The sequence below is a fragment of the Littorina saxatilis genome, linkage group LG16 (assembly GCF_037325665.1).
Source record: "Littorina saxatilis isolate snail1 linkage group LG16, US_GU_Lsax_2.0, whole genome shotgun sequence".
Classification (NCBI taxonomy): Eukaryota; Metazoa; Mollusca; class Gastropoda; order Littorinimorpha; family Littorinidae; genus Littorina; species Littorina saxatilis.
This window is the reverse complement of record NC_090260.1, coordinates 39,168,948-39,181,524: the sequence shown is the minus strand read 5'-3', so window position 1 is coordinate 39,181,524 and position 12,577 is coordinate 39,168,948. Positions and strand designations below refer to the sequence as shown.

Below are 12,577 nucleotides of genomic sequence, written 5' to 3'. Positions count from 1 at the left end.
GACAGAGAGTGGGACAGACAGAGGCACATAGAAGACAGAGAGTGGGACAGACAGAGGCACATAGAAGACAGAGAGTGGGACAGACACAGAGAGGCACATAGAAGACAGAGAGTGGGACAGACAGAGGCAGATAGAAGACAGAGAGTGGGACAGACAGAGGCACATAGAAGACAGAGAGTGGGACAGACAGAGGCAGATAGAAGACAGAGAGTGGGACAGAGAGAGGCAGATAGAAGACAGAGAGTGGGGCAGACAGAGGCACATAGAAGACAGAGAGTGGGACAGACAGAGAGAGGCACATAGAAGACAGAGAGTGGGACAGAGAGAGGCACATAGAAGACAGAGAGTGTTGCAGACGGAGGCACATAGAAGACAGAGAGTGAGACAGAGAGAGGCACATAGAAGACAGAGAGTGGGACAGACACAGAGAGGCACATAGAAGACAGAGAGTGGGACAGACAGAGGCACATAGAAGACAGAGAGTGGGGCAGACAGAGGCACATAGAAGACAGAGAGTGGGACAGACAGAGGCACATTGAAGACAGAGAGTGGGACAGACACAGAGAGGCACATAGAAGACAGAGAGTGGGACAGACAGAGGCACATAGAAGACAGAGAGTGGGACAGACAGAGGCACATAGAAGACAGAGAGTGGGACAGACAGAGGCACATAGAAGACAGAGAGTGGGACAGACAGAGGCACATAGAAGACAGAGAGTGGGGCAGACAGAGGCACATAGAAGACAGAGAGTGGGACAGACAGAGGCACATAGAAGACAGAGAGTGGGACAGACAGAGGCAGATAGAAGACATAGAGTGGGACAGACAGAGGCACATTGAAGACAGAGAGTGGGACAGATAGAGGCACATAGAAGACAGAGAGTGGGACAGATAGAGGCACATAGAAGACAGAGAGTGGGACAGACAGAGGCACATAGAAGACAGAGAGTGGGACAGACAGAGGCACATAGAAGACAGAGAGTGGGACAGAGAGAGGCAGATAGAAGACAGAGAGTGGGACAGACACAGAGAGGCACATAGAAGACAGAGAGTGGGACAGACAGAGGCACATAGAAGACAGAGAGTGGGACAGACAGAAGCACATAGAAGACAGAGAGAGGGACAGACAGAGGCAGATAGAAGACAGAGAGTGGGACAGAGAGAGGCAGATAGAAGACAGAGAGTGGGACAGACAGAGGCACATAGAAGACAGAGAGTGGGACAGAGAGGCACATAGAAGACAGAGAGTTGGACAGACATAGGCACATTGAAGACAGAGAGTGGGACAGACAGAGGCAGATAGAAGACATAGAGTGGGACAGACAGAGGCACATAGAAGACAGAGAGTGGGACAGACAGAGGCACATAGAAGACAGAGAGTGGGACAGACAGAGGCACATAGAAGACAGAGAGTGGGACAGACAGAGGCAGATAGAAGACAGAGAGTGGGACAGACAGAGGCACATAGAAGACAGAGAGTGGGACAGACAGAGGCAGATAGAAGACAGAGAGTGGGACAGACAGAGGCAGATAGAAGACAGAGAGTGGGACAGACAGAGGCAGATAGAAGACAGAGAGACAGACAGAGGCACATAGAAGACAGAGAGTGGGACAGACAGAGGCACATAGAAGACAGAGAGTGGGACAGACAGAGGCACATAGAAGACAGAGAGTGGGACAGACAGAGGCACATAGAAGACAGAGAGTGGGACAGACAGAGGCAGATAGAAGACAGAGAGTGGGACAGACAGAGGCACATAGAATACAGAGAGTGGGACAGACAGAGGCGGATAGAAGACAGAGAGTGGGACAGACAGAGGCAGATAGAAGACAGAGAGTGGGGCAGACAGAGGCACATAGAAGACAGAGAGTGGGACAGACAGAGGCACATAGAAGACAGAGAGTGGGACAGACAGAGGCACATAGAAGACAGAGAGTGGGACAGACAGAGGCAGATAGAAGACAGAGAGTGGGACAGACAGAGGCAGATAGAAGACAGAGAGTGGGACAGACAGAGGCACATAGAAGACAGAGAGTGGGACAGACAGAGGCACATAGAAGACAGAGAGTGGGGCAGACAGAGGCACATAGAAGACAGAGAGTGGGACAGACAGAGGCACATAGAAGACAGAGAGTGGGACAGACAGAGGCACATAGAAGACAGAGAGTGGGACAGAGAGAGGCACATAGAAGACAGAGAGTTGGACAGACAGAGTCACACAGAAGACAGAGAGTGGGACAGAGAGAGGCACATAGAAGACAGAGAGTGGGACAGACAGATGCACATAGAAGACAGAGAGTGGGACAGACAGAGGCACATAGAAGACAGAGAGTGGGAAAGAGAGAGGCACATAGAAGACAGAGAGAGGCACATTAAGACAGAGAGAGGGACAGACAGAGGCACATTGAAGAGACGCAGAGATCGAGAAAGAGACACTCACAGAGACAAAATACAGAGAGAGAGAGCGGGGGGGGGGGGGGGGGGGGGTATTTAAATGGGTCCCCCAATTTTTAATTTCTACCCCCCATACATCAACTCTCCTTACTTTCTCTCTCATTTCCCCCCCAAAGAACCCTTTTGAGTGGAATGTTCAAGTTTGTCAGTCATGCTGTGTGTACTCCCGATATATACCACCAACTCAGAAACTGATATTTTAACGCTTTATGGGCAGTTTTTTCTTTGCAGTCTTTGGAGGTAGTGCAACTGAAAGTGTTATTTATAACTGACATTTAATGATTTTATATTGTCAGTGGTATGAGTTTTTCTGTGCCTATCTGTGTCTGGTTTGAATGTTGTGATTTTTCAGGAATAACTATGTATGATTGAAGCTTATTGTAAAGCTTTGTGAAAGGGTAACTTTTTAATGAAGAATACTTTTTTCCTCAGTGTTCATTGAAGCAAACACTAAATGTGGCAGAATTCCATTCATCCTTTCTTTTTTGACTGCCATTTTAAAGTGTTTCTGTGCATGTTGAAAGCTTCATGTTCAGAACTGATGTTGCTGTAGCACTGTATGTAATTGGCCAGCCTTTGGTTTACACTTAGTGGTTTATATGTTGCTATAATTACTATAACAATTTTCTAAAATGTTCAGCGAGAAACACACACAAAACACACACTATATGTTGACAACACTGATCCAAATGTTGGGGGTGGGCGTTTACTAGGTACTGAGGGCGCTTACAAGGTAGTTTACAGTACATCAAAAAAGCAAAAAACAATGGGCTTTGAGAGATGAAGCATGACAAAATACAGAATGATGCCAAATACAGAGTATGGGTAAACCAACCCATACAGAAACGCACTTCGTTTAACACCACAATGTACTTCAATACAGGTGACTGGGAAGAAAGTCAGTGTACTGGCAGTTGGATCTATAATGTCATTCCTATGACCCATACACAGCAACTGCACATGGCGATTCTTACAGTTAGTAGTTACACCTTCACCCAAATAGCCAATATCTTATGCAAGCTGTCTGAATGCTGCGTATCGTTCGGCTTTATTGATATTTCCCTCCTCTTCTTCTTCCAGAACGAGGGCATCGTCAATCTCTTCTGTGTGTGTGGGCCAGTGGGAGCCTGCTGTCATCAAGCACCATGCAGTGCCTCCAAGTCCTGGAGCATGAACAGAAAGTCACCCATCAGTGAAGACACTTGATTCAGATTCAAACTTCGAATAAGGTTGAAAAACATGAACCAAATGAAAGAAAACGTGTGAAAATAAAGAGTTACAGAAGAGTGTGTGTGATCTATGTAATGGAGTGCAGGTGTGAGTAAAAGGTGGGATGGGGGGGGGGATATACCTGTGGGCAAAGGCTTTTCAGATTTTTGGCATTCTGACACACAGTGACTGACCAGTGTAAAAATGTGTTCCAGTGCTACTGATGAGCAAATGTGCCAGTTACACATCTACCCAGTTTACCCATGCATTGTACAGTTTGCGCCCCCCCCCCCTTTTATTTTTAATCATTTGTCTTTTAAGACATTACTTTCTAAGATTTATGTTTATAACCTCCTTTCTAAGACAATCTGCTTTTCTTTAATTGCGTTTGTTGTCTATCATTATCTTAAAAGAAGGGCTCCACTGTATCTCTAATTTTCTCCTTTACAAGACGTATTGAAGCAGCATCTGTCAAGTGCTAACCGCAAAAAGGCCAGTTTGATATATTATTCAATACTGATGTTTCAAGCAGAACTGCTGTGTGACATGTTGTTGGAAAATGTGCTTCAGGGATTGTCTTGTTTTTTTAAACACTTGAACTGGAAGGCAGACATCAATGTGAACTGCAAGGCAGACACAATTCAAAAACCTAAAGATCATAAATATAACTTCCTACATAACAGCATGATCATGTAATCTGTTAGCCAATGTGTCAGATCATAAAGATCATTATGGAGGCAGAAAGTATCCCCTCAATCTGTAAAATATCCTTCTTTACAAACAGCTACAGTGTAGCTAAAACAGTAAACCAGAATTCATATTTCAGAATACAGTGGAACCCCTTTTACGACCTCCCATCTGAGAAAATCAGGTATTAAAAAGCAAGAAGTCTTAAAATGAAGGTAAATTTACATAGCCTGGCTATGACCAGAAAATCTGAAAAGCAAGGTCTTAAAATAGGGGAGATGTTGAATTGTGAAGGTCTTTAAAAGGGGTGTTTCACGGTACCGCACCCCAATTGTGAGGACTGTTCATTTTTACTTCCCTTTATGAGACACTAAAAAGGTTGTGTGTTCTGACATTTAACTGCACAAAATATCGAGACAAACTCTGAATGCTGAAGCTGATTTGTCATCCTTTTTCAATATATTTTCATTAAAGAAAATACACACATTCACTAGAACAGCAAAACACATTTGGTAACGGTAATGTCATTTATGACTGGGAGCTGAAAACCTCACCTTTTGTCATTATTTAGTATACCCTGCAACAAAGTCATCCACCTAACACATCTTGCAGAATAAAAAGGTACTTACTGGAATTATTGAGTTTAGTGGGGGGGGGGGGGGGGGGGAGCATTGAGAGAAAGTACATATAACTAGTCCTGATTTACCTTCAAATTGTTTTTCGAGCCAGCAGACCACTGACCCCACACACACACAATGTCACATACCTAACACACACACACACACACACACACACACACATACCAAATAAACAACACACTGTTTTCCTTGACATTGTTCAGTGGGATAAGTGTAATTTTTGAGTCACTTGAGAAAAAGTGACTCTATGTAATCGGTCAGTGTTAGTCTGTCCGGCCGGCCGTCCGGCCGGCCGTCCGGCCGGCCGGCCGGCCGTCCGTAGACACCACCTTAACGTTGGACTTTTCTCGGAAACTATCAAAGCGATCGGGCTCATATTTTGTTTAGTCGTGACCTCCAATGACCTCTACACTTTAACGATGGTTTCGTTGACCTTTGACCTTTTTCAAGGTCACAGGTCAGCGTCAAAGGAAAAATTAGACATTTTATATCTTTGACAAAGTTCATCGGATGTGATTGAAACTTTGTAGAATTATTCTTTACATCAAAGTATTTACATCTGTAGCCTTTTACGAACGTTATCAGAAAAACAAGGGAGATAACTAGCCTTTTCTGTTCGGCAACACACAACTTAACGTTGGGCTTTTCTCGGAAACTATAAAAGTGACCGGGCTCAAATTTTATGTGAACGTGACTCATTGTGTTGTGAATAGCAATTTCTTCCTGTCCATCTGATGCCTCATATAATATTCAGAACTGCGAAAGTGACTCGATCGAGCGTTTGCTCTTCTTGTTTCTTTTCTTCTTGAGATCTATATGCGAACACAAACACACAAACACACAAACAAACAAACAAACAAACAAACAAACACATCGACCGAAACCTATACACACCCCTATACCGGGGGTGTAAAAAGCTCACTTGAGTTTGACATACTCCCCCGCATGCGCGCGCACACACACACACACACACACACACACACACACACACACACACACACACACACACACACACACACACACACACAGTGATACAAGTCTGATACACACACAGACACACACACACACACAGACACACACACACACACACACACACACACTCACATAACAAATGCACAAGACACTGATTTCCTCGACATTGTTAAGTGGAATCAGTATAATGTCTTCTCTTTTGGGCTACTAATCGGAGAAAAAAAAACAATTTTCAGAGCTCTCTAATTTTGGGTGAAAGCTCTGCTTCGAACTCTTGCATGCAAAGCGCACGTTTACTGTTCCGAGTGTTCGATCTGTGACATGAATGGAAGTTTTAGAGTTGTTCTTCAGTACTGGTGACAGAAAGGGGGAAAAGTGGTCAAAATTCAAATCTCTAGTTTTGTTTTTGAAATATAGCTTTTCATAAAGCAGAAATACTGTAGTATCTGATGTACATAAGAAAAAATCACTGGTTCACATGGTTCTTACATAATCTAACTTTTAAAGCTGGTTCTTGTCACAATGTGTGTCTGTGTGTATGTTTGTATGATGACGATAGGACCCGAAACGGCTGCACGGACTGAGACAGGAATTGCAAAGAATGTTCTTTGCCACTCGAGTCGTGTCATATAGGGTACTTTTGGAATAGGACATTTGAAAGGATTCTTGAAAAAAACGGCGGAAAACATTATATACCCTGTGAGCTATCGAGGATCCTCCCCGTCTGGGCTGTCGAAACATGGTCTTGTTAAAAGACGTTTTCAAATGGTTAACGGGGAGATACACTCGAAGCACATTTAGCTAGCCTAAGTTATGTTGCCAAATCATCAAAGATCAACACTTCACTACACGGATCGATGCACACAGTCGAAATAGATGTGACTTTCACACGACCGAAGACTTCGTACTAGCAGACGACAAGATCTAAATATTTAGATCAGTGAGAGCAATCCGTATTCGTCTTCAGTTAAGCTTATTTCCCCTCAGTCAATGATTGAAGCACAGTAAGTTCTATGCTGACAAAAGTCACTTTAGGAAAACACGACCATTGACTTCATTTATGAGCCCAAATGTAACAATATCGACAAGAATGTACGCATTTGACATTAAATGAAACATTCATAGACAGTTTCCAACTCACCAGATCTGCCAAAGAGCTTTCATTCGTGAAAAACGGTGATTTTAATCCGACAGGTACATGTATCGGAAACAATCTCTTGGTAACCTGCGTCTCTCCTTCCGAGGCGACGTGACGGCGCCACATTTGTTCGTTATGGCTGTTTATCGCGAAACAACACAGTTGAAATTTGTGTGTAAAATATCATAAATGTGTGGCGTGTAATCTCCGAATCAGTTCGTTATCTGCGTTTCGATGGTAATTCAGTCAGAGTGGAGTTACTTTAAATCGAAGGCGAGGGTAACCTGCGTTGCATGTGCGACGGCGTGAACAAATTTGATTGCAATATTTTATACAGGAAGTAAATTTCAATGATTCTGGCTCAGTCTTGTAGATCTGTTATGCAGTGTTTTGGTAGTGTGCTTTTCTACTATAAAGCTCATTTGGAGTGATAGGCTGATCGAAGTGGGGTACCCTGTGTGTGACATCAGCCGTATGCAGATTACGCCTCAGAACACTCGCATTTCACAAAGACAACAATAATTTGCAACATTTCAAGAACTGCATCAGTTTTATTAGATAGCCTACTATTTAAACAAAAACAGCACAGACACGACTATTATCAACCACACAGAACGGGAGGTAAGTCGGCAAAGACACTCCTTGTGTGCGTTCCCGTTTTTGGTCGCCATTTTTGCTATCATTTTCACAATAAATCTTAACATTTCCATATCTATTGAATGATTGTGGTATTTTCTTTGATTGTGGCGATTCTCCTATCTCTCTGGCATGTACTGGGTGCTTTGTGACCAGTTTCTCCCCTAGACTATTGCGTCCGTGTGAGCTGACCCCCACTTGTCACCAGTAGCAAAGAACAACTCTTTAACAAACGCATTATTATACGTAAAAAAGTAAAAGTGAAACTTCAGAGACACATTTGAAAGGATCACCGACAGGCAACACACATGTCCAAGATAATCTGACTGAGCACTACTACTTATGATCTCCATCAAGGCGAATCATTCGGAGTGCTACAGGGCTTTTTGACTCGCATTATCAATTCCTTTGCAGTCCTGCTGAGAGTAACTTGTACACAGAATGATACTGACTGTCTTATTGAAAGCTTCATTTCCTGTCAGACAACGCAACGTTTACTAAAGCTGGAAAATGTAACACTTTGTCACTTACCTTGTCAGACTGAAATGTTTGCTGCATTGTTGACATAACTTCCTTATTTTTGACTTCTAAGACCTAAAACTTGGTACAAAGTCAGATAATGTTGTGAAGATAGTGGACATGTAAAAATATAACATGTACATCCTTTATTTTGAGGTCGCGCATGCGGGTCTAATCACAATGCGGACTTGATCCGAGGCAGAAATCCGATGCTTTCTTTTTCGCTCGCTAGCTCTTCGAAAATGCATCATAACTTCCTTATTTTTAATTTGTATGACTTAAACTAGGTACACGGTCAGATAATGTTGTGGATTTACTAAATGTATGAAAATATTACATAAACATGCTTTAGTTTGAGGTCGCGCGTGCGGGTTTAAAAAAATGCGAACATGGTCGGACGCAGAATTACGATTCTTTCACTTTCGCTCGCTAGCTCTTGCAAGTTCCCCCCAAACAATGTGGGAACTTGTAACTTGAACATGAATATCATGTTTACCTCTGATTCTTTGAAGAGTAAGGCCAAGGATTAAGAAGGTGTTTGCAGAGGTAGCCTATTGTATGACTAACTTTCTTGTGGGCAGTTGATGTTATTATTGAATGAGCATTTTGGGTAATGTTGAACTTTAGCGTGATAAATTCATAGCTCACACACAATTCAGGTGCATTTCAGCCTCCAATTTTGCATGCGTTTTTGAATAAGCAAAGCCACCATTTCAAAGGAAAGGAGGCAACTCTGTCGATATTTCGTCTGCATTTTCTCGTCATTATCTTCGATCAAATGACCGAATTCATTCATTCTGCTTAAGTTCGGAGCTCGACCCGTCAATGAATTTCACGATAAATATTCCTTGGTTTGATTAAAGGGACTTGTATCAAAAATAAGCCAAAAAGGCCACTGGATTGGGAGCTATGAATTTATCACGCCAAAGTTCAACATTACCTTGTGTATGCTAGCTTTGTTTGCGGGTGATTTCTTTAAAAAGTGATCTGGTCTGATGTGACTGTCATACATTATGTTTTTGCATACGGGGTTAATTGTTACGTGACGGTTTGGTCAGAGACTGTAGAGTGCACTGCGTACTCCACTGTCTCTGGTTTGGTGATCTCCGTCCCTCTCTTTCGCGCGCGAGCGTGTGTGTGTGCGCGCGCGTGTGTGTGTTGGATGTGTGTGTGTGTGTGCGTGGGCGTGCGTGCGTGCGTGCGTGCGTGTGTGTTAGAGCTGTAGCGGTATCCGAAAATCCGGTTTGCAGACAAAATACCGGTTCACATTGCCAGTACGGTTGGAACCGTTATTCTTCGTGCATTTTCGTAGCTATAAACGGAAACACCCGAATACAATCATGACATCGAGTGTGCAACACTGAGGGGAGCATGTAGATCTTCACGAGAGAAACATGAAGTGAGCAGTGTGGTGCCATGTACGGTTTCATTGCATTAATGGACATTTGTTACACCGGCCTACAGAACATTAGCACGTCTGTCTGTTTCCCTACCTGTGCTCTCATCAAGACGGACACTCAATCAGGCTGATACTGGTCGTACCTGTCTACCTGCTGGTCATTAACACACCTGTCTGTTTCCCTACCTGTGCTCTCATCAAGACGGACACTCAATCAGGCTGATACTGGTCGTACCTGTCTACCTGCTGGTCATTAACACACCTGTCTGTTTACCTACCTGTGCTCATCAAGACGGGAACTCAACCAGGCTGATACTGGTCGTGCATGTCTTCCTGCCGGTCATCAGTTAACACACCTCTCTGTTAAGTGGCAGTGGCCACGTCTTCTCCATTGAAAGATGTTACGACACATGGAAGGTGTTACACTTACCTGTCTACGTGCCGCGGTAACTGACACACCTGTCTTGTGTTTCAGTGACCACGTCTCCTGCGTCTTCAAGAAGTTACAACACACTTACCTGCCTGTATCTGTTATGTTCCAGTGACCACGTTTCCTCAGTCCATCCGCGTCAAGACGTTACACCTCGTTTACCTAGACACCTGCCGATAATTAACATACCTGTCTGTTGTGTTTTATTGACCATGTGTCCTTCATCGTTAACACTTTACAACACACATACCTGTCTACCTGCCGGTTATTAACACACCTGTCTGTTATGTTGCAGTGACCACGTGTCCTCCATCGTCAAGACGCTACAACAACGCGGGGTCAGAGTCAATCTCTGGGCAGCGTGGGTCAAGCTGGACATACCTGTCTACCTGTCGGTCGTTAACACACCTTTCTGTTCTGTTGCAGCGACCACGTGTCCTCCATCGTCAGGAAGCTACAACAACGCGGGGTCAGAGTCATGCTCTGGGCAGCGGGCGCGGTCCTAGTCATACCTGTGTAACTGCCGATAATTAAAACACCTGTCTGTTGTGTTGCAGCGACCACGTGTCCTCTATCGTCAAGACGCTACATCATCGCGGGGTCAGAGTCAATCTCTGGGCAGCGGGGGTGAAGCTGGACATACCTGCCGACCTGCAGGACAACGTCAGGATGCTGACGGAACCGCTGCGCTCGCCGCCCTCCGTCGTCAGGGAGGTGGAGAAGGCCAATGACATGAAGGACAGTACGGTGCCTGCCTACAGCGTGCCGCCCGTCGCCCCGCCGTGTGACGGCCCCCCGCTCATCACCATCACACACTACATTGGCAGACAGGGACATGAGGCTGGCATCTATCCATGGCGGTGTGAGAAGTGCGGCAAGCAGGTGGCACATGTCTTGCTGCACGACCTGCATGTTGGTCAGTCTCTGTCTCTCTCTGTCTGTCTGTCTCTGTCTCTGTCTCTCTCTCTCTCTCTCTGTCTGTCTGTCTGTCTCTCTCTGTCTCTCTCTCTGTCTCTCTCTCTCTTGCTCTCTCTCTCTCTCTCTCTCTCTCTCTCTCTCTCTCTCTCTCTCTCTCTGATTAGAAGGAATGAAATACGAATGACAGATGTTTTATTTCACGTGTTACTGCAAAGTGCAAGTCGTGTGATGGCGATGACGTCTTTTTCTTGAATTCAGGTACCGCCTGTATCTCCATGTCGCTGACTTCAAACTCGATGACGTCACAGTAAAAAGACGTCATCACGCCACCACTGGACAGGGTGTGTCTGACTTTGGTGTCTGTAAATAACATAAAACTCGAGTTTTGTTTTTAATTTTTTTCCAGGTTGTCTTGCCGCTGATGATGATGTGGCCGACGTTGGTGTTGGTGTTGCAGAGGCTAACAGTGATGTTGTGGATGTGGTTGGTGTTGCCGTTGTTGCTGCATACTCAGTGTGTTTTACTGTTGTTGTTGCTGTCGCTGACGTTGTTGTCGTCGTTGTAGTTGACCACCGTGACGAGCGCCGCCATTAGTCGACGATGGTGTTGACGATGTGGTTGATGTTACAGGTCGCCGTGACAACGCCGCCCCCGGCCTGAAGTACAACGACGTGTTCGTCACAGGGAGTCTCATAGACTGCGGAACAAACACACCTGACGGTAACGACTCCTCACCCGCACCCTTCATCCGGGGCCTGCAGTCAGCGGGTATCCCCACCCGGCAGGTGTCACGTGACGACAGAGACGCCATCAGGCGGGTGGCGGAGAACGCCTGGCCAGCCACAGCGACAGGGGCGACGGGTGGCGGTGAAGACGCCGTCACCGTGGTGAATGAGAGGACGGTCTGGGGGTTGGAAAGAAAGGTCGTGGTCTACATGGAGAGTGGTGGTGATCTTGATGCTCACTATGTCGGCAGACTGCGGAGTTTTTCCCGCGCCACGTCACAGGTGATCTTCGTGAAGTATGTTCGCTGACAGACGGCGACACGGACACTGTGCGACTCTCACACCTCGTCACCACCACCACGCCAACCCCCACCACCACCACCACCACCACCATCCTCTCCACCTCCCTGCAACAACAGCCACCCTCCCCACCACATCATCAACAACGCCTACGACGGCAACGTCGCCATCAGCGCCGCTACAACAACCCCAACCGTCATCTCTCGACTTCCTTCCCTTATCCAAACCCTCTCTACTCAATACACTCTCCCCCCCCCCCCCCCGCTCCCCTCTCCTCACCTGGCCGTGTCTGACGACCACAACGACAACGTTCCAACCTGCGCTCAGTACGTCTTTTTACCTGTGAGTTTTTTTTTGTATTTTTCTACCTACTTTCGGGAAACATTTTCTCCAATCGAACCACACCACACGTCTCTGCTGAGCTCTGCCGGACTTGAGAAAGCATTGCGCTGCTGACGACGACCTTTGTTTACCTGTAAATTACCTGTCCGGTTTTTGTCTACCTGGTGCACCTGTCTAACAACGTCAGAATCCCACTTCAAAGGACTGTG

General features: G+C 45.5%; 2 protein-coding genes across 2 annotated transcripts in view; both read left to right on the top strand.

Annotated features, from left to right (window-relative positions):
- The window catches only part of LOC138951045 (uncharacterized), a 511,167-nt gene extending 507,429 nt beyond the window's left edge, over nt 1–3,738 (top strand). Inside the window, exon 8 of the mRNA XM_070322727.1 lies at nt 3,536–3,738. Coding sequence (XP_070178828.1) covers nt 3,536–3,661 — 126 coding nt within the window. The 3' untranslated portion in view covers nt 3,662–3,738. The remainder of the gene's footprint in view (nt 1–3,535) is intronic.
- A 6,530-nt stretch (nt 3,739–10,268) lies between these two features.
- On the top strand, nt 10,269–12,131 carry LOC138951035 (uncharacterized). The gene is made up of 2 exons (XM_070322717.1): nt 10,269–10,999; nt 11,632–12,131. The coding sequence occupies exons 1-2, from the start codon at nt 10,753–10,755 to the stop codon at nt 12,033–12,035; spliced, it is 651 nt and encodes a 216-aa protein (XP_070178818.1). The 5' UTR covers nt 10,269–10,752; the 3' UTR covers nt 12,036–12,131.
- Nucleotides 12,132–12,577: the final 446 nt, after the last annotated feature.